Below are 23,601 nucleotides of genomic sequence, written 5' to 3'. Positions count from 1 at the left end.
AGAAATCAATACCTAGTATATTACTATGTAACTATATGCCAAACCAATATCAGAAATAGAGTACTGCAGTAAAATAAAATAAATATTACAAGGGTAGAGAGAAATAAAAAAGAAATATTACAGAGCCAAAAATAAATCCATAGTGAGTATATTTATGTACATTTCAAATCCAAATCTGCATTTCAAATCAATACCAGAGACAGATGATTAGTGTGGAAAGAACCGAAATATTGCCAGGATGGTGAGAAATCCATACTCATACTGAGTGTCTATACCTTACAAAACAATATAGGAGAGAGCCTGAACTCAATTGTTTGAAATATTCCAATTTATCTAATTTTGCATTATGGCTTCCAGAATTTAAAAGAAACTCAAAATTGAATAAGATCCTTGGAAAAGAAAATGTACTGTCTGAACACACCAACTGGCTTCATTTGAAGCCAAACTGTGTTCATGTGCATCCTACTGCTCTCAATCAATGCAGTTTTGTTGCTATCTATAAATACTGCTTACATTTTTACCCTATCTCCTCTTTCTCACTTGCAGATGCTGGGTTATTTCTATATTAATTACAGCTAGTGAAAGGAGAGACAGTAATTTTATTTATGTTTCAATTTATAAAATATGCTGCTCATAAGCCTTTAAGCATAAGGAGTGGAAGGATCCCTGTTTGGTGCATTTACATTTTGGTGAGCTATTGATTCCCAGTATCAAGAGGCAGCATAAAGTGGTGGCTCAACTGCTACCAGTGCTGTCATAACCACTGCTTGAGTAAGACAACATAACACAAGAGAGCTAAAAGGTGTCCCTGGTTATGAAAGGAGAATGGCATTTTTCTTGTAACTGAGCCTTACATAGTGTTAGCAATGCAGCAAGGTTAGTTGTTGGTCTGGACTTCTCCACACAAGCAACGTATCCATAGGTTCTTTAAATGTTACTGGTTTTTCTGCCAAAGTTAAATATGTGGTAGATTCTTCCTTCATGTTTTTGTTCTTCTTCCTCATCCAGGCTTTTCAGAAACAGCAGTAGCAATGATATGGAATTAGGAAAAGCAGAAATTCATCATCTAAATACAATGTATAGGCTATTCAAGGATGTTTCTGACAGGCAGAATGTATAGTAATTGTGGTCAGTGAGTGCTAAGAAAGCAGTGTATTTCTCACATGACATGTTTTACAGTATAAAACTGCTACTAACTTACATGACATTAAAAAAATTTGCCTTTTGACCACTGAGAAATGTGAATAATTGTAGGATGGATCAATGATCTGCCATGTGTCAGGTACAGGAAGTGCTATTCCTACTATTATGTAAGGGTTTTATAATTGAAGAAACCACCTCACTGTAAAACTACTTGGTTCCTCTGCCTCATTTCAGAGCCTCTGTATAGACTCCTCAGCTCCTACTTTAATTTCAAACAAAGATTTATTGGAATAATGTACATATATACAGTGACCAGCAATACCTGGAGGTTCATAAAAATGATGTGATTACAATATAAGTGAGTGCACAAACTGTAGCAAAATATTGCCTGTGGAAAAGAGTGATTGCACTTGCGACAGCCTCTTTGTTGCTATGGTATCTCTTTCCATGCCTTTGGCTAATCTGTCACTAGGAGAAATTTGCAGCTGTCTCAGCATGTTTCTCATTGTTAACTCAGAGACTGCTGTATCTAATCTGTCATTGAAATAGCAGTAAGTGGTATGCACATATTTTCTAAGAATAAATACAAGTTTAAGGGGACATATAAGCTGGTAATGGAAATACAATGACATTTTCCAGGGTCAAGCTGGACTTTTGTATTAATCAGTAATTATTGTTTTGATCTAGCACCACAGTTCTTTCATTTTGAAGCTTTGTATTTTTTGTAGGGCACATAAACACTAGTCTTTTGGGACATGGGCATTTTGATGGAAACAGTTAGTATGCTAGCCAACACATGTTAAAAGTCATTAGTATTGAGAGCTGTGTAAATTATTGATTTCTCTAAAAATAGCTTTCATATACCAAATTTGCTTTAATGTGAAGTCAGTGTGCCTAGCTCTACCCTGTGTAAAGCTGTGAGTCTCCACTTGGCAGGAGTCTAGGCCTACAGCTTGCTGATGTTCCTTTGTGGTCACAGAAATCTAGACATGGCATGGTCCTTTCCCCAAAAGCAAATGTACTCCAAAATATCTGAAAAAGAGCAATTATGGAATAAAGGACTAAAGGAAGAAGTGTTGTGGTGTGAATTTCTGTAAACAAAGTCATAGGCTTTGTCAATAAAACTTGGGCACGTGAGGCTAATCCAAGCATTCGAATCACATGATATTTTGAGTTTCAAATTTTGTTTAGTTCTGCTCTGACTTTGAGTCCTATGGATACTGAAATGAAGAATGAAAGTGAGTAACATCAAAAGAGAGAATGGATTAAAGGCAATATTCACAGGTACAGATTTTTTGAAAAGAGGGAGGCTGATTATACACTACCTTGCTATATCTTCCTGTGAATATGCTGAGTACAGTTTCAAGCTATTCAGAAAGGGAAATATAATTTTCTTTTTTTTTTTTGTCAGTAGACACACTGTAGAAATAATGAGAAATGAAAAATTTTGCAATCCCTTCATCACACTCACTGCATTGTAGTATATGCTGTAGTTTGTGCAGTTTTGTCAGGGAAGAGTTTTTCCGAAGGTAAGACTGCAACTAGGATGCATTGAAAAGTACCATTTTAGCTTCTTCAGAACCTGAATATTGACAGAATTACACTGCAATCAAAGGAAACTATTCAATATTTAAAGAAAAATGCAAATAGATTTCAACTGCATGTCATTAAGTACTAATCAGTAGTTTTTGTAATCATTACTTTCTTCCATGTGCAAATCCTCCAATTCATTTTTCCAGCCAAGATGTTTTCTGCCTTTGTCCCAAAAGATTCAACTTGTGATTTACTTTTTTTATTCTTCTGCCTTGTCCTTTGTTGGCATATTTGAGATATTGACCTCATGTCTGAAAAATAATTTTCTGCGTCTGTGATGGAAAATAAGAACTAGTCCTTAAACTGTTTGTTAATGATTAGTTTTCTTCAATTCATTCACCCCATGAATTTCCACTTTTACAATGTCCAGACAACAAAATCAAAGGTGTTTCCACTTCCATTTGCAGCTTCATTCTGCCAGTCACTTTGCCATTCACAGCTGTGCAAGAAGGACTTTTTGAACATCTAGTAGTCCTTGTAAATTTTCTTGGAAATTTTTCGTCAGCTTCTAATATCTCAGAAATTTCTGTACAAGATGATATTCAAATGCCAGTATCATGTGAGTCATGCTAGCATGCTCTAAAACTAGTGCTTGTCTCATCCTCCTTTTTAGTCTGTAGGGGCTTCTTTGGATCATTTCTGCAAGTCAGAAATGATATATTTCTGGTCAGAGAGACCAGGGTATTCTGAAACCTCACATGAGCTGCTGCTTAAATAGCTGCAGGCAGAATTTTTTCTTCTTTCCCTGGGTATTTGGCACAGGCTTCAAAAACTCTGGATCACTGCTTAGTTGCAGAAATGTATGAGGGAGTGGAAAACTGGGCCTCAATTGTTCAAAAGGTAATGCTTTAATTTCTTCAAAATAACATGGTTTTTTTGGGGTATTTCCTAACTCATTAGGCCTAGTTATAGAAAACATCAGAAACATCCCTTGGTGCAGCTCTACTTTTCTACCTTATAGGGAGGAAATGAATAATAATTGCTATGAATCGCTAGAAGACATACAGAGCATTCTGAGCCTACAGAATTACTGTTGGAGGAGTGAACAACTCAAACCAGTTGAAATCAGATTACTGAGACATTATTCCATTGCATAGCAAAGTGAGCATGGTTGTAAATCTTAACTATTTCTCCCTAAGAACAATGAAGATAGTCCTATCCCTTGTGAAAACTCTTCTAAACAAAGAAAAATTTCAAGCAAGAATAAACAGAAGATTGCTGCCTATGACTAAATTTACAAAGAAGACGAGCAACATAAAGTTAATTTCAATGACAATTTAAAAAACTGCTCATTTTTTTCATGTCTTGTAGTTTACTCTTTCTACCACCCTGGTGAGCACCAAGTCAATTTCAGGAAAGACACTACTGCTATGTATAGAGAAAAGACTCCATATGACTTTCCATGTTCTATAAAATGGACGCTGAGCTTTCTTCTACTGCGTTATTAGAATACACAGATGATCCCTTCTTATATCTTACAGTCCTGATTATCATCCATCACCTTCCATGTCTGCAGTGTTAAATGCCATAGAACTCTGAAGTCCAGATTCTGGGTGAAGCTACAAAATATGCAGTCCACCAGGGCTTATTTGTATGATGAAACCTGTAAAATTATGTTGGCAAGACCAATCAAAAATTTGTCTCCAGTTTATGAAGATCAGTGGGTTCTCAAGGAAACAATGGATTGTGTCTAATCAACATGTATCTACAAACTCAGCAGTAATAGATCTGAGAATTTTAATAGAGCTGTAGTTTTGTCTCTTCAGATTGAAGAATGTCAGAAGATAAATTACTGATTCCAGCCAGAAGAACTTGTTTCTTCATCCTGAATTCAAACTTCATGCCTTAGGAACTTGTTCCTACCAAAGGAGGACCAAAGGGCTGTATGTCTGCTCATGCTGTTTCTAATTCAGGCAAATGCGTCCCAAAATCAGATTAGAGTTCTAGAAATTGGAGATTTCTCTATCCTGATTCCTTGTGAGAGTGACCTTGGAAAGTGTAATTTTCTCATCTTCAAAGCATCATTCCAATTCCACTTGCTAATAATTCTTGTTCCTCATCCACAAAGAACAAAAAAGGAGCAGGAGACTTTCTTCTAGAATGCAACTTGACAAATTTGAAGCCTATTTCTTGGAAAGCCAATTACTATTTCAAAGGTCAATCAGGAAATTGCAAGAATCCTTTTTCTTTCTCACAACCTTAAATCACATAATTGGTACTTACATTCCTGAAACTTGAAGTCAACGACCTCTTCTGAGTCTTTGGTCTTTCCTTCACTACCTGAGATTTTAGAATTCCAGTGTCTAATTGCAATTAGCTACTTTGATTCATTCATACTTTGTCTTAGGTCATATTCTATTTAGATAAGATAATGAGAAAATGCATATATGAAGACAACTAGGCAGGTTCTATAAGAAAGACAAGTTGAATACCACAGTAGGTTCTTAGTTGAAACTCCTAGCATCCATTTTTAGCTTTGACAGAATACTTCTTTTCTGTGTGCTGCAAAGTTCAAAAATAGTATCCAGGTGATCCTAAGTACAGAGATGTTACAAGGTATTGTAATTTTCACCTGGATGTCTCCATAATGCTCAAGCAAGAAAACATTTACTTATTAAACTGGCAGTACTTGCTCTTTTCATCTTTGCCCAAGATGACTACAACTATTGGGAATCAGAAACCATAATCTTGACTATGTCTTAGTGAAAGAGAATTTATATGTTGTTTTCCTGGACAATGAGAAATACTTCATATTGTTCAATAATGACAGCCTCTGGGTGAAAAGCCCAGTCTTCCTTTTCCACATTTCTATTAGGACTTGAGAAAAAATATCAGAGATTTTTCTGAAATCCTCCAAATCTGCCACCTTTCTTATCCTTATCTTTCTTCTCTTTTTTTCTATTTCTTCTCTTTTTTCTCTGTATTGGAGTGATGGCATGATGGGTACTCATACAGGAGAAGGTTAAAATTACATTTCCTGAAATTAATTTTATATTCTCTGAAAGGGTACCCACTACTCTGTCAGTACCCATTTTTTAAGCCAAAATTTCTCCAAGCACAGAAAAGTCTTTTCTTCACGTGGAAATTCTAAATGGATGAAAAGAAAAAAGAAAATGATTGAAGGAATTCAAGTTGATGACTGATTCATTGTTTTAAAATATTTTTTCCTTCCTGGATATTAGTTCTGCTGTTTTCTAACTTGTTTTTTAGTTGTCTTATATTCCCTCAGCTATGGCAGTATTCCTGGAGCCAAATGTGAGTGCACTTCCTCAAAATGCCAGTAGTGGAAGCTGGTAAGCAAGTGGGGAAAAATCACCAGAGGAATCTCTGAAGCTTGGGACAAAGGCAGAAAACACATCAGTACTGCACTAACAGAACAGCAGGTATTCTTATAGAGAAGATAAAATTACAGGTAAGGAAATCATTTACATTTCTATTTTGAACTTGTCCAAATGGCTTGTTACTCTCCATTCAAAATACCAGGAAAAATGCTACAACATAAAATTTGAAGAAGAAAAAGATCTCAAATTTGGTTAAATTAGACTACATGATTTTTTTAGTAGGGATAATTGGAAGTTCAGTCTGACCCCATTTCTAGAAAAAGATATTAAAATATGAAAATCCTTTGTGCCTATTAGATAGTTTAGAACCTCAGACTAGTTTTAAAACAAGGCTGAGTTTGAATTTTTTAAATTTGCTTTGCACTTTCGTATTTAGAATGTAAACACAGAAAACTGCTTGTTATAGGTTTTCCTTTCCAATAAAAAACAAGTGCAACCTTTTCTATAGGTAAGTGATGTCAGATAAAGCCAAAGACAGAAGGACTCTGTTCCCATCTCTCCATTTCTACTTACTTCCTGACAGTTGGAAGGGTATCATGACTCTATTATGCTTCAGTTTCCGTATATGTTGAAAGGAAAGAGGTTGTTTTTATCTCCCAGTTGGCATGATTAGGTAGGATAAGTGGTGTAGATGATAACAAAATTGCATTTATGTAATTAATTGTCTTGCAGTCTTTTATGCCGCCATGCTGCAGTCCCAATTTGGAGTTGTGAGCACCATAAAAACCTCAAGAGGATATATCCTTGTCTGAATTGTTGCAGTTATTATCTGTTACAGAAAGTAAAATAAGGTTTTTGTTTAAGTCTTCTTTTAGCATAAAACTTTTGTTTGTAAATGAAATATTGTACTACATTAAAATAATTCTACAATGAACTCTGTTCTCTACTGAGTTACAGAAACATTGAGAAAATTAGGGTATGTTCAATACAGTGACATAACCTTTTGGAAGACAGTAATAATGAGTACATAGGAAGGACTAACAAATTGAATTTAGCCTTAATGTAATTCATATATCTTCATCAACTCTTCACTATCATAATTGTCCCAGTTGTAAACTATCCAGTTCAAGGAAATATGAACACAGGACCATATTAATTGGTTTCATAGTATTCAAATATGTAGAGATTTTATTTAAGCAAGAAACTTTTGAAGTTTTGAGTTTAATCTTGCTTATTTTCAATGATCTGAAGCGTGATATTTAAGTTAAAAGAGAAGAAAATAAAAGAAGAAAACAAAGAAATTTTCGTGATCTTTTGAGATGCTGCGTATCACTTTAGAAGGAGTCATTATTGACAGGTTCAAAATCTATCTGAAATATCTAGATAAACAGCTATCTATCTGAAATGAATATTGATTTTTGAAATGTGTAATGTGTCTTCTGTTATTTTATAGTGTTTTTTGTAACCTTCTATTTTTTTTTTACTTTAAACATATATGAGGAGAACACACTAAAAGCTTTCATTTTGAAGGAATTGTCTTCTGACTTCATGACTCCTTTCTGTACCACAGCTCTATGTAGGAACTTATTCTCAAAGAACTTCTCAATTACTGTTTTGTCATACTTAAATTTTGCTGATATACTTTCAGAAATGAGTGTAATCTATCAGTTTCTATTGCTTTTTGGTTTGAATTTGAGTATGTTTAGGTATTTTTAAGACCATGCAATTTTCCTAAGAAAATTTTCTCTGATTCTGAAATGTTTTAACCTTTCATTTTGTATTTTTCCTTGTAAGTTGAAAAAATATTCCAACTATCCCAGTTTTGTTTTCTGTAACTAATTACATAACAGTGTAGTACTTGACATGTGTTTGTTTCTTAGGCAAACGTGTAAAACTCCTCAAGTCCGAATGGAGAAGTAGAGAAAGGAGGTTTCTGCTGTGCCTGATGACAATTTTTATTTTTTCCACACACAAAAAATATTCTGGCTCCGCGTTGGAGCACTAGTTGTGATGAATCCTAGTCTTGGTCGGATTCTAAGGAGGGGCCAGAACGTTCGGTGAGGAATAAAGAGTCAAACCACTCCAGAAAATGTGTTCCAGCCCCGGTTTATTACTCACAGAGCAGCAGGTGTGTACAAATACAGGTTTACATAGTATTTACAGGAATTGTTGTACCTTACTCCTCATTGCAGTTGCTTAGTTTACTGCGGACATTAAAGACTTGTGGCTCATTTTGGCAGAGTTTTTGGAGGGTGGTTGGAGAGATTCTGACTGTGCTACTAAGCAGCCTCAGAGTGCTACTTAGATGTTTCTGGGAGCCCTAAAATATCTTCACACTCTTGACTTTCAAAGATAGACCCAGTTGGTAAGCTTAAGTTACTTTCATGGAAAAACAGCAGATGCTCTTGGAAGAGAAGTCCACTTAATACATCCAGTCTGGTGTGGCATCTGTAGTTGAAAGCTCAGTATCACATACTGAATTACTTAAATTTCATAAAAAACTAAGAATTGGGTATTTCCATTATATTCCTAAGATGGGCTAGAAGTTGTCTATCTTAAAATTGTGTTAAAGATGAAGATCTCTATCATTTACAGACACATATGCCATGCTCTGAGGTATTTTTCCATTACTACTTTACTAGTCCTACTTTTCAAACTATTTGAAGTAAGTGCAAAGATCGCTTTACATGGTAAAGATTTCCAAAGACCTTTAGTTTCAATTAAAATTTTTAACACTGATTGTCTAGATCTTCACTTTACCAGCAAAAATTTCCTGTTGAAATCCTTAAGAGCAGTGGAAAATAAAGGGCTGCAGTTATATTTCAAATGGCAGTGCATGAAATGAGTTTTCAGAATGTTGTCTCTCTATAATGGAAGTCCTAAGCACAGGAGGTATCACAAGTGCAGTTCTAAGTAGTCACTATGCAATAAAAATATGAAAGAATGATAAGGTTTCAGAATCTCATGGCTATCAAAGACCAAAGAAACTTTTGAGTCGTGTCCTGGGAAATACTCTTTTTAATTAATAAAATGAGCTAGTCATAGCTCCTGAAGGACAAGCATGAGGATCTAGAATTCTAATCACTTAACAGGCTTGGGAACATGTTTAGATTAATACTTTTCATAATGCAGTGCCTAAAATAAAACTAAGAGAACAATTTGAAGCTCTTGAGTTCTTAAATAAAAAGTTAGGTAGGGTCAGAATTTTATAAACAAGAATGAAACATTTGATGACTTGAAAAATTTTCTTCCAATCCATAACCTTCTCTGAAGGTAATTGAATCCATGTAGTTATCATTAAATACCTGTTTTCCAGACTGCTCACAAGTGACTCAAATTTTGCCTCTTGTCATTAGCCTAATCAAAGAGCTGTCTGAAATACTAAAATAAGAGCCTGGGTCCTCATTAATTGTTCTTTCTTGAAGTTCCCTTGAAATGCACTTGAGCCACCTTTATTCCTCATGCTTTTGAAATGGTTCCTCCTGCCTCCAGAAACCCAGTTATCTAGCAATAAAGACCTAAATCCACATCTACCTACTGTAAAGGGTCTATACATATACAAGCCCTATTCCAGAAAGGTCCTTCACATCTTTTTGTCCACTTTTCCCAATTCATTGGAACATAAATTACATGATTATCCATCTGTGAGGAAATTGTGAACCTGTCTTTTGTTAACATTTGCAAAGTACTTTGTATTATCACTGGTACTAGAACAGAAGTATTTTCCAAGCTTACAAGTTGAACTGTTTCAGTGAATGAACATGCACAAGTGGCAGTGCAAGCTGTCATTTGCTTTCACAAGCCATGTATGAATGATAGTGCATGGCAAACACATTGTATGGATTTTAAAGTTCCAGGAAATAGTGTGCTTCCATCTGTTCAAAAGATCCATTTCCAACATCAGCCTCATTCTCAGAGGGCATGAGTAGAAAAAATGCACTGGCAGCTATTTGTTTCTGGTTATATGTGCCCTTCTGTTTCTACACTGTAGTATTTATATTAAGTTCTTCCTACCACAACAAAATTATTTATGTTAGAGAAAAAAAAAGAGTGATATAGCCCTCCTGAGTTCATTCCTTCTGAGGAAAGGTTTCCTAAAGAGTCACTTTGTTAATAATTTTATTAATTTTTTGTGGTGTTTTGCATACAGTATAAGAAAGGATACCACAATAATGACAAAAAATGGACAGAAATATACTGCATACAAACAAGGGCTGTTTTGGTATGGGATCTCTCTCTTTTCTCTAGGACTTAGAGGACAATCCATTGTAGGCAATTCTTCAACGAATTCCTTATGGTGTTTGTAATTTCCTGCATTTAGCATATCTCACGTTGGTTATTAAATAAATTTATGAGACCCCTTTTATTTTTGCTTGAACTCCCCATTCCATTTTTGTTTCCCACAGGCTTTTAATATTTTAGAGAAAAATGGAAGGGGTGCCAAGTCAATTTTGTCTTATGAAATTATGCTTAGCTCAGGGTGAAATATTAATTGCTTTCACAAAAAATAATTTCCTTTTTGTGTCTTACGTATCTCAAGAAAAAAAGAAAGAAAAAAAAAAAAAGACAGACTGAGTATGCTTAGATGACATGACCTGTGATCACACACAATCCTATATGGTCAATGGAACAGTTCTAATTAAAAAGAAAAAATCCTCTATTAAGTACTTCCTGTTTCTTTGGAGAAAACCCAGAACAGAGGGTGCATCCATTCCTTGTGGAATCATCTGTCAAGGCAAGAAACATTGGCTTAAAAATTTTACCTTTTCTGCATTTGCATTGATATATAGTTCTGTTTTTCCTCCAACTCTCCCCGCGCACTAAAGTCTCTTCTTTATTGTGTATGATAGAAAAGAGAGAGAATTAAATTGCAAGGGGACATATAAAAAGGCAAGGTGCTATCTTTCAAGTGCTTCACTTTGCAAACTTTAGAGTCAGTTTTCAATATAGATTTTGTGCATGGCTTATGATAAACACAGAAAAAAATTCAAAAAGCTGCCAGTCAAAAAATAGTAATGTACAAGTTGTTTTATGAAACCTTCCAGCACACATTTAATTTCAATACACCATATATTGTTATCTATTTTATTCTAAATTTATTATATAACAATTAATTATGTGCCTACTTTTGGATGTAGAAGCTATTCTGTAGATAGCTAATGATTTGTGATATATTTGTTTCTCTGAAGAAACAGAAGACTTTTACTATATCTAATTGGGGTTTTGTAACTTTGATCCTGAGGTGCTTGAATTTAGGGAGAAGTGCTTTAGTATTCAGTGAATATTGTCTCAGCCATTCTTTACATCCTATAGTCTTGATTTTTCTTCCTTCCTTTTCTAAGGCAGAAGAAAGTCCTGAGTAAAAGTATCAGACTTAGTTTTTATTGAAAATCTATTCCAATGAAATAAACAATATTATCTGCTCTATTCATCCACTGTGTGGATTTCACAAATGAGGATATTTTTCACCCATTGTGGTTGTCCAGAAAAATCTCTTGAGGCTGGTAGCTTTTCTCATGTGGTGTCATGAGATATTTTAATCTCTGATCCATTCTTTATTATCCTGGCAAAAACATTTTACCTAAAGACTGAGTTTGTTCTGAACATTTAGTGAGCAGAATGAAGTGGAAATCTTCAGGTGCATTTAATTATATATATTGTTGTGTTAAAATAAAACAAGCGAGTCCACATACAATTACAGCCAATTTACAGCAGCCACTCACTAATTTAAATTAAAAAGTCTGCAACTGCAGAGTAATTATGCTTTAATTGCATATTTAGGATAGGAAAATGAAGATCATCTAATGTGGTGTATCTATGATATAACAACTACGTGAGAAATTTTATTAGTATAAAGAGAGTAATTGCATTCCAAGAATGAACAAGTTAATTCAAATCAACACCTAGGATGCTAAAGTACTTTTAAAATTTGTGTTGTTAATTTTCCATACATATTAATTATTAACTGAAAACTTGATGTGCATGCTTCAGGGTGTTACTCTTCTCTAAGGATTTTAAAGATCAGACACATATTGTTACTGGTCCCTCTTTTCCTATAAAGGCCTTTGTCACAATACCTTAATACCTTACTTCCCAGACACTTAAATCAAATAGCATTTACTATACCCAAAATTAAGCATTTCTGGGATTACCATCATTAGTTATTAGCTAAAATCTCATTGCTTCTGTATGAAACTGCATTTAAAAAACCAAGAAGTTTATCCACTCCCTGACATGTATGGTATATGGATATATAACTTTCATTAATGTTGATGTGCAATCTATGCTTGAAAATAAGAAGTATTAACATCATACACAGAGGCAAATGTGGACATGTATATGTATATGTATATGTATATGTATATGTATATGTATATGTATATGTATGTGAGTGACCTGATATAGAGCAGAAATCTGAATGGCTATCTGCTCTTTTTTCTTCTTATTTTTATCACCTATCCAATTTATGTGACAGTGTATGTTGCTTTCATGGAGATATTTTCACCACAGTGTTGTAGTGCTAGGTGAGGGGAGCAGATAGCCCTGCAGATTGTTACTTTACTGAATTTTCTTATGACTGAAAATACATTTGCACTTCAAAACAGCCATGTAATTGAGCCATTTTTGTTATCTGAAGTTTATCACCTTAGTCCATGTGTAGAACTGGGCGTAACATAAATCTTACATCACAGGATAGTTGAGATTGGAAGGCAATTCTGGAAGTGCCATCCCCTGGCTTAAGCAGAGACATCTAAAGCCAGTAAGGACAAGACAGCTTTTAAATATCTTCAAGAATGGAGCCCTCAATCTCACTGGGCAATATGTGCTAGTGCTCAGTAAAAAACTTTTTCCTGAGAGGGAACTGCCTGTGTTTGCTTGTTCTCAGTTTCTTGTCCTGCTGTTGGGCACCACTTGCAAGGTGTCTGCCTGCATTTTCTTGCAATCCTTTCTTCACATATTTGTACAAATTGATGTCTTTCCCCCTGAGCTTTCTCTTTTTCAGGCTGAACAGTTCCAATGCTCTCAGCCTTTCCTCATATGAGATGCTCCTGTGTCTTATTTGCCTTAGTGGCTCTTTATTCGATAGACAGATAGGTAGACATAGATATAGCTATAGAGACATGTATCACAAATGAAGCCAATAAAATTCCACCTGCAGATAGTATCAGATGATGTGTATTTTACATTGTGTAGCTCGGTGGCACCTGGGTCCATGAGTAGAATTCCAGCTTGCTACAGTAAATTAAAAAAAAAAAAATAAGATGGTGCATCAGCCTTTTGAGCTTTGGTGCAGGGCACAGAAATATATTGCCTGACTGTTAAATTAATTCTTTATTATTTTCTCAGGCAATCTTCCACTTTAGAAGGGACCACATGAGGCTGTTTCCAACAGCAAGACCAAAGCAAAATAAAAGCAATGTAATAAATAAACCCATGTATCATAAAAATCACAAAGCACAATTTTATTATTGCCTCAAGTGCAGTTCCTAGAAACAACTCTGTGGAGAAGGCAGGCCGAAGTAATGAACTCCTTGAACAGTCTGTTTAATATTCTGTTTGTTCTACGTTTATGCTCTGCAGAGCTGACAAGAGCTGTATGCAAACAGTTTTGCTGAGGGCAAAAGAATGTTTCATCATTAAGGAGCATAACCCTTGTCTCTGTAATCCAAATGAAAAGCATATGTCCCTTGATGTCATAAACTGTTGTGACCATTCCAATGAGTTGTCCCTCGAACCTTGGGACATTCCCCCTGACACAATTTGATATTAAAATACTACGTGATGATTAATTGTATCCACTGACACAGCAGAAATAATCCTCAAAGTTATGTTTCTTTGATATAACAATTTTTTTCTTTTAAAGTTTAAAATCCAGATTAGTTAGAGGGATTATTGTAAAATTATTGTGAAATGCTTTGTCCCCCACTCTTTTTCTGAGGTCCTTCTGTTTCCCTCTTGTTTCATGTTAGACTGGGTGAAACCACTTTAAATTAAATCCTTGGTAATTTTTTACTTTGTGAATAATAGGATCTCTATCTCTTGTTAACTTGCGCATGAGTTTTGTCCTATTTCTCCACTAAGTGATTATTGCTTGCTAAGATACATTAAGCCTTTAAAAGAACATTGCTTTTTCCAACCTAAATTATTCTATGGTGTTATGATTGTTTTGTAAAGATGCATGCAAAGGATGGAAGAATACAGCTCCAGTATCAGTCACTGTATACCCAATAGCTAACATATAAAAAGCATAGTCGTTACCATACAGAATTTTTAACAACAACCAAAAAAGAGTAACAGAAAACATAAATTTGTGGGTTGACAATTAATGATTTTATTATAGTTTTAAGCATGTTCATATTTCAATTTCTCCTTGTCAAATCCTATTCTCATAAAGCACTTAATAACACAATTTAAGTTGAGGAGCAATACCCTCTAATACCATTGGGGTTTATTCTCTTATTTAAAAACAATCAAAAGAAGTTTGCTGGACAGAGATCTTACACTTCAGTCTGCTTCCAGCACTTCGGAAGCAGATTCACTATGTCCAATTTTTGATTTTCTCATTTTCTTTTTCTTTACAGGTAACCCGATAACTAAAGACAAATCAAGCCAGTCTTAAGGCTGATAACATTAAATACAACACATAGGAATTTCATTCCTCCAGGCAGTCCTTGAAGTGAAATTTTATACTGCTGGGGTGTATCCTTCAGAATCAATTGTTTCAATGAGAACCTGACTTGCAATCAGCAACAGCCTTGAGATCAAAACTACTGGAAAGTTATTTTGAACTTCTATGTCACAAATATTTCAACTGATTGAACTGTGTACACTTGTAAAATTGCACTTGCTGAGGAATTTGCAGCTGTAATCATGAGCTAATATTCTAAAGGTGCAGAAAAGCAGCAAACTTTTGGGTTCTCCATTGCAGATCACTGGCTTTTCATCTTGAAGAAGTCAAACTCTGAAATGTATTGGATCCTTCACTCTAAAATGACCCTTGGTCCACTGTTCAGATTGCTGGTGGGACTGCACACTACTTTAATTAAATTTCTTTTGCAGAAATTGTCCTCAAGCATGGCACAGTTTTAGGTATTTTTATTTGTGTTCTAATCTTGCAGCTCTCAAAGGTACATATTTCAACATCTTGAAGTTGCTTTCTTATTGGAATGGAATTATATATCCATTGTTAATAATTATTGTTGACAAGTAATAGTTATCTGAATACATCAGTTATATTAGAATGTATAGTCAGGTTGACATGTTTCCCCAAGGCTAGCCAACTACTGCAGCTTAACAGTTAAAGGAAGTAGTGGTCAAAATTCAATTACTACTTCCATTATAAGGCATTTTATATCTTTAATATATACATTTCCATTTAGTTTGAAGGAAATGGGTGTACCCAGTATGTACTTTACTTTCCTAACCTTTAATTCATTTAAATTGATGGTAAGCAGTCAATTACACTATTTCATCCCTTTTTTACAAAGGTAGGCAGGGATGTAAATGAGATTTGCAATTATGATATTGGATGGTAATCATTCAGATTTTTTGTCTTTTTATTAAAAAATAAAATCTCTTGCTTGAACCTAAATACTGATGGATGCTTATGTAGATGTCTGCTCAGTCTGTTTGCCATAAAGGAAAAAAGTCCTAGTGCTCTCCCAGTTTTACACTTTATGGGTATTTTGCTTGTGTACAGTCATCCAATTCAGATCTGTTTGGTTTTGTTAGAAATTCTTGAACTTTGCGATGTGTTGTTACATGAAAAAATCCTCAATATTTGAAGGCCTTAAGCATCTTTGAGCTTTTTACTAAGTTATTACAGAATGTATAATTTTATACTCCATTTAATGTATATTGTACCATCTGTAATGTTGATACAAAAGAAATTGGGCAATTCCTTTTAGTGACACTGCATAAACACACTGACTAGAGGGAGTTCTGACTGGATGCTTTGGTGAGTTGAATTGAAAGCCACATGCACTTAATGGTAGTCAAAAATACATAGTGGTAAGCTTAAGTCCTGTGTGGTTAGCAAACACAGAAAAACCCCTCAAAAATAGAAAAAAGAAAGGGAAAAAAAGGGAATAGAAATAAATGGTTTAATCATTAAAGCCATTGACATGGCTAGTTTAGTTATATATTAAGTTCTGTGATGGATGAACACCCTGGCAAGCTCTGCCTGTCACTGTAGCCCCTGCTGTTCCAAAAGCATTTCATTACCTCTGCTGTATTATTGCACAGGAGAGCTTAAGTAAAATAAATGACTGTTGGGAATAAAACTGAGAAGTATATTCTATCATTTTGCTGGGAAATAATAAGAAATATGTTGACAGAAAAAGATCTTATTTTCTGATTAAAATTTATTTGGAATAAACCATTTGTAGCAGAAACTAACTCTCTTGGTATTTTGGGATGAATTAGTATTATATGGCTTTGTGCTGAGGTTCAGGATGGAAGGTAGCATCTTAAAGAGGTTGGGACAGTGCAAACTGTAAATGTGCTGTTTTGTAAAATCTAAATATTACCTCTATTTGGTTGAAAATCTACATCATGTTTCTCAATACATGTTTTCTTTGTTTCCTTCTTCTTAACCAGCGCTGAAAATACTGTATTATATACAAGTGTAACACATGCATACCAATAAATGAAAATAAATGGATTTTCAAATATACTGAATAGATTCTCTGCAGTAGAATAATGTTGTGACTATTCATAGCAAGTGAATAAAATTGTAATATAAAATAGAGTTCCCTGTATAAATGTGTGCATTGGAGATCTGTTTACTCATGGAACAAAATATTTTTTTGATGAGTAAGAATCTCAAAGGTTTTATTAACTTCATATTTCCTACCACTTTGAAATGTCCTTTTTGAAAGGAACTGATACCTATGGGAAATTCTGGTGGGTGTACTGTTGTTTTCAGGTCAGACTGAATATTTTTCTTTCTTCCAAAATGTGAATCCTGAAGAATTATCATTTAGATGTTTTAAATAGCAACAAGACATTTCTGAAAAACTAATGATTGGCTTGATTTGTGAAACTGTTTAAAGGAAAAGCAAAAAGAAATCCAGTTACTCAGATCTGCTTGTGCACCTTGAGCAAGCTGGAAACCACAGTTCAGGTATCCACAGTGCAGGTTTAATGCTCCTTTGAAAATGGAGTACAGGTGACTGGAACAGCTATGTGCATTCATATAAGCATGTGAATTGCTTCTGTTAATCCTTTAGTCATTTATATACTACTTTCTTGATTGTTTTATCTGATTGCAAAAACGATCAGGCATTAGGATCAGAGAGAAATCCATATTACTCTTTGAATTAAGTAATCAAGAACTCTAAACTGCAGAATATGAAGTTCTGCAGTTCCAAGTAACAGTGCATTGAGAGAGGAAGAAAAATCACTTTGTTCATACCTCTCACAGTTAAATGTATTGGATCAGTTCAGCAAAGCACAAAAGGAAATCCTGATATGAATCCTAATTTAAAAAAAATTAATATCAGATCAAATCTAAAATAAAACTTAAAAAAAAATTCAAGTCTGCATTTTGGTTGTATGTGGTTTATTGGTAATAAAAATGTTAACCTTTAAAACAGCACTGCTCAGATAACACTGTTACTACATATAAATACACCTACTGTGCTCTATATTCACAATTCTTGTGTTTATCCTGCATCTTTTAAATCTTGACTCCTTCAGCTCTGCCTAAAAATGTTACTGGTGTAGCATTTCAGTACTTCACCAAACCAATGCAGCTGTTTTGCTAAGAATCTATACAATTTAGGAGTGCATTAATTTTGAAAGTAAAAAATCTGATATAAAGTATCTTAATTTGTTAGTTTTCATAAAAATATATGCAGGGATTTTTTTTCTCATTATAATTTTAGAGCTAGCTTCTATAATTTCTAGGTAATGCTTGGAAGTCTGTAACAACAAAACAGAAATATGTGATTGGCATCCTTTTCTGTTGATTTACTGCCTCCTCCTTCATGCCTCAAATTTTACACATCTGTTGTTAACCAATCTATTGGCAAGGAAAAGGAGCACAGTTTTTATTTGCAAGAGAACTGTTGCCCCTAATTTCTAGTTTCCTTTTGCCAAAAGTTAGATAGCTCTGCATCAAACCTCTCACACCTGAACAATCTGATGCCATTAAATGACTTCTCATGGATTCAGTGGTCTTAAATTGAAAAATAAGAATTTCCTAATCACTTTGTCTTTATAACACAGTTTGTATCCTGAAAATCTTTTCAGTTTTTTCTTTCACAGAATGAGTGAATATTTCCAGATTACATCTTTGATCTTGTTTCTGTAAGAGCTTATTTAACTTTTGGACACTACTTTATAGTCATTGCAAATATTTTAGCAAAATATGTCTGGGTTTTCTTGTATATTCTGTATTCATCTGTACTACAGAAGAGATAGTATATGAAAAGGTTGAATTTCCCACAACTTTGTTTAAGCAGGTGAGATTACAAGTGTTGTCAATGTCTCTTTATCCAAAACTAATTTAAGACTATCTGGAAGGAGGGCCACTGATGGTGACACTGGAAACTCTTGTGTAAGGGAGTGACAGTTCTTTATCAGACTGCTGTGAATAGGATGCTGGGAGAGTCAAACAATTGAAGTACAATTTCACCACTAGAGATGTAGGGTCTGGGGAAGTGCATCCAACATGTGAGCACAGGGCACAGTCAGCATCCTGAACCTGTGGCTATGGAAGTGACAGTAGGACCTTAGACCTGTTCTCTGGGTAAGAAAGGTCTAACTCGTGTCTCTGGGATTTTTTCCAAAGCCAGATGACAGAAATGGCAAGGCACCTGTGTGCCTTCAGTGTGGTTTGTAAAAGGCCATCAGATGCAGATGAATGTTTAGCATTTTGTTTAGAAAATTCTGATTGAGCAAATTCATTAACTTTTACATATTTCTCACTATTCAGGTTAATGGTTAAAGAAACTACTATTTTCACTCTGTCCTTGCAAATATACAGGTCAAACTGTGTAGCAATTGGTAGTGAGATCCAATTATTCCTCAATAATAGATTATCTTGATTAAATGCCCTTAATCACACCAATATTAGCTGTGACTGAAAGACTTGAAATATATCTGGCTTTCAGTTCTGAAAACCAGTTTATCAATCAACTAAATTAAATAAATAATTTGTGTAATAGAAATATTATTGCATATATGTAACCCTAACAGTAAAACTTCTATATCAGCTCTTCAAATTTTATTTATGTTCATAACTGTGAAATGTAAAATTTGGTTTAGATCCTCTATAACAGCAGGGACATTCTTTTTTTTTGCTGCAACACTGAGTAACCTAAGGACACTGCAGTTTGGAATTTATGGCTTTCACTCTTCAACTGCACAGCTGGGAAAACAACACGTAAAAATACTTATGTTACTCACATTGCTGAGACATTTTTATTGAGTATGAGGAGTATGGAGAGTTGCTAGTTTACTCCATATAAGCATAGTGGTTGAATCTCTTGAACCCTTTTCTTCTTACTATCATAACAAACATGACAGAAACTGTACTTGAAAACTGTACTCCAGCCTTATGTCTTAGTATTTAAATCAGAACTTACAAAATGGTACTTTAGTCACTATGTCTCCATATAAAGTAGGTTTTTCTTTAGTCTGTTTCCTCCTTATGATTAATCACAGGTGCCTTGTCACATTTGGGCACAAGAGACTATAATCCCTAATATTACTGATTTAGAGTTTGTGCATAGTTTTGTGTTTTTTTTGGGGTTTTTTGTTTGGGTATTTTTTGTCATTTTCTCATGTCCTGCAATCGAGTCAGTTCTTTCAAAATTCCAGTAATGATGAGAATTTTTTTTTTTAGTAAATAGTGGCCTGGAACTGAACACGAGAGAAGAGAGAGAGACAATGTTTCTATAATTTTATCTTATCTTCTAGTTTGAGCTATTCTTTCTAAAGAGAAGAGTTTTTTTCTAGCTATAAATGTACTCTGTTTTAATATGCTCCTGATCATAAAGCTGATGTAATGGTCCTCTCTGTATGTCAGATTTCCTCAGCAGAATTTACAAATGGAAGATGATGATTTTGCTAATGTCCATGGGCAGGTAGATATAATTTGGTCCCAGATGCTCTGCCTAATGTTCATGGCAAAAGTGACTCAAAAACAATGCCTCCATATGCCATTATTGCTGGAATTATTTCTCAGGCATATTCCCTTGTCATCCCTCATATGTAGAACTCATTAGATTCCTAGTGGGAGAACATATGGAGAAGAGAGTTGATGGAAAACATTATAAAACAGATTGTGTATTTAAATTTATATTATAAAAGACCTCTGTACACAAGCAAACTTAGCAGAAAAAGTTCAAACTCTTTCTTTCTACTTCCTAATGAAATTGATATCTATTGAACTGTTAGTGCATTCAAATACACAGCTAGATGGTGGGTTAAATCCTGGCTTTAGGGATAATAGTGGTAATTTTGCTTCTAATTTGAGGTCAACTCAGTATTTCCTACATTTTTCCAAATATTTACTTAAACTACCATTAAGATCTTTTTGCTACTAGGAGTGACCAGAAGTTCCACCCACACAAATTTGTTGGCAGCATCAGGCCTTAGGCTATGAGTTTGTGATTTCAGTGGCAACACAATGTCTTTGATGAATACCATGGTTTTGTTTCACAAAAAATTGTCAATATTTCTTTCATTCAGCTCAGCTGACTAATGGATGGGGATTGTATCCAGTGCAGAGAGGTTTTAATGACTACTGACTACTATTAATTAATTATTTATCTTCTATGGCAGTTAAATACAGCTAAAAATAAGCTAATCATACATTAATTCAAAGTATTATACACATATGTTTGTGATGCTTTTTTTTTTTTTGTTACACTTAGGACCCTTTCATGTTCTAAGGTAATTTCTTTTCTTTTTTTTTTTTTTTTTTTTTTTTTTTTTTTACTCAAGACTGACCATGAAACTGGTTTCAATAGAGAGCATTTGGGTTACTATAAGGTGTCCCTGTAGTAGAGGTGGGCAGTAGCAGGAGCTACCCATTAGACAGGTGGGAGGTGGACAGACTGATATCTATGACCTTGCTGCAGTGTCTGGTAAAATTTGGCCTATCACCAAGAGAAAGCTTAGAAAGCATTTCTAGAGAAGCAAATCTGCCCAGCTCCTAAAGGAACAATTCTGACAGGGTGTCTCTTATTACATGGAGCCAAATCAAATGCTATACCTAAATCAGTAGAGAAGGACATAGGGAAAATGTAGGGCATCTGTTACAGTGTGGCTTTATAGGCCTTAAAAATGTCTGATATGTTCACAGGATGTCCATTTAGGTCACTGCCTCTTTAAAAGAAGACAAAACATAGCTGTTTAAATAGTATCTGCAGTAAAGTTGTGCATGTATTTGCTGGCCAATATGCCTTCCTAAAGCCAAGATTTGGTGACATGTTACGTGAGACAGAAGTTCAGATCCACACCCCCTTCTTTGCTGCTGGAAATGGACTGTGTTATTATACTGTTCTTCTAAACCAGACTCACACAGTACACTGCTGGCACCTGCCCTGCACCTTTCAGAGAAGAATAGTTACTCTGACAAGCCTCAGCAGGAAGCAAAATGCGCATTACCACAAATGCTTTGTCTTAATACTGACAACCTTGATTGTTCTCTATGTTTGGATTTATTTTCCTGACAGCTACAGGGAAAATGTTTATTAGGTGAAAATGTATTTTTTTTTTTATTTTGCATCAGTCTGAACATCACACTTAAAAGACATATGTTTATCCCATTATGATTCATTCATTTGTGCTATATATATTAGTCTCTGTCAGCTCATGGTGGCAGCTTTTAAAATAGTGTCATCCATTACTGATTTTTTTAATCACTGAAGGAAAGTGGTCATTGGGTGGCAAGTCTTTCATCAGCAGTTTGTGGTTTTTCTATTCTCTCAGTATGTGCATGAGAAACTAGATGATGAAGTAGTGAAAGAGCCTTGAAGATGTACTGATTTAATTAATTTCAGGCAAATAGACCTTGATTAGTGAAGAAAGATATGGCTCCTGTGTGTAAGATTGTGTTCCATCATTCAGAATATCCAGCCCTCTGCTTTGATTCAAATTTGATGATAAGAAATTTGGGCTGTAGTAATATCAATATAAAAGATTAATAGCAACTTGAAAGACGGATCCTTAAGTATTGATGTATGCGATCAAGTATCCAGCACATTTTAAATCCTGGGCTTTACCTAATGCTCCTAATGGATAAGGAAAGTAGCAAGTATTTCCACATTTTTATGTCCTTGGAAGGAAATACAGACAAAGCAGAAGACTGGCAGATGAAATGCTCGCTGTACTTCAGTTAATGATGTGTTTATTGCTCAAGTCCATATAGCTTGGATCTTACTACACCTTCTGTTAAAACATGTAACATAAGGACCTTAAACTGATCAATTTCTGCAATTAGCAGCTCTGAAAGGAAATACAGAAGCAAATTCAAGGCTGTTTATGCTTGGGTTAACTCCACTGTCTTTAGTGAAGTTATTCTCCAGTTAAGTCTAATCTTAACTTTCTAGATAAATAGTTCAGAAAATTAAGCTGCAGTTAATTTGAAGACCTACATTAATGAGCACATGAAGCTTCAAGGGCTTGGGTAAGAATAAGATAAAGATGACAGAAAATTTAGGGGTTTTTTACTGCTTCACCAGATATTATATTTTTATATAATTGTGGGAATTATGGTTCTGGTCCCACCTCCAACAGTGAAAGATATGAAATTCAGTCCCGGTCTTATTCCTATCATAAAATACATACCAAAGGCAGTTTATCAATGTCATTTGGCACAAAACTTGTTTCCTCCAAACCCCAGTGTGAGGTCTCTGTTTCATGCCTGTGATCCTTACATCCTGAAAATAGAGCTTTCTGGGAACTTTGCTGGTGACTAAGTCTTCTTATGGACTTCTGCTGAAGTTTATATTTCATAGTGACTACCTGTACAAGCTGTTCCAAAAACTGTGGGATTTGTTCATACTCCTGCATCTCCTCACTTTTTTGTTGATCAATATAGTAAAAAATATGCTTTATAAATAGTCTTTGAATTTGATGTATCTGATAATTTGCAGCAATTCCAAAATGGTTTCTCTTACTTTATTTCACACTTGTAAATGATTCAAATATCATGAACAGAAATAAACTCAGTCAACTCATTCACAATAAAGAAATGTGATGCCTTAGGCTACTTTTAACCAGTCAGAATATTGTCAAGGTGACCTTTCATGTTGTTTCAACTGCATAGCCTTGCCATTATTTAACTATTAGAATGATGGAAAGCTTGCACTTTGCTGTTTGAGTGGCAGCATTTCTAGACATGGAGACCTGAAGGAACGGACCCATTGAGAGGCTGTAATTAATGTGCCACATTAAGGAGTTAAGGATAAGCAGCCAAAGAAAGACTAAACTGGGTGGAGCAAAGCAGCTGCAGTCTAGTCTTGAAAACGAAAAATTAAGTTGCAATGCTTTCTAGAATCCCAATATCTGATGCTGGTATCTCAACCATCATGGACATGAAAAATACAGCTTCTGGTTTGCTATTTAA

At 34.7% G+C, this 23,601-nt stretch overlaps 1 protein-coding gene across 7 annotated transcripts in view; it reads left to right on the top strand.

The window, feature by feature from the left end:
* The window catches only part of TAFA2 (TAFA chemokine like family member 2), a 180,232-nt gene extending 163,465 nt beyond the window's left edge, over nt 1-16,767 (top strand). For 2 of the 7 annotated variants that reach the window (XM_077783493.1, XM_077783494.1), the window contains exons 5-7: nt 5,947-6,148; nt 7,898-8,145; nt 14,600-16,767. In XM_077783493.1, coding sequence (XP_077639619.1) covers nt 5,947-6,033 — 87 coding nt within the window. In that variant the 3' untranslated portion in view covers nt 6,034-6,148; nt 7,898-8,145; nt 14,600-16,767. Of the gene's footprint in view, nt 1-5,946; nt 6,149-7,897; nt 8,146-14,599 lie in introns of those variants that run through there. The other 5 variants (XM_077783499.1, XM_077783496.1, XM_077783495.1 and 2 more) reach the window with 4 other exon arrangements.
* Nucleotides 16,768-23,601: the final 6,834 nt, after the last annotated feature.

This window comes from Lonchura striata, chromosome 5, assembly GCF_046129695.1.
Source record: "Lonchura striata isolate bLonStr1 chromosome 5, bLonStr1.mat, whole genome shotgun sequence".
NCBI lineage: Eukaryota > Metazoa > Chordata > Aves > Passeriformes > Estrildidae > Lonchura > Lonchura striata.
The sequence above is the reverse complement of the archived record's forward strand: the minus strand, read 5'-3'. Positions and strand labels throughout refer to the sequence as shown.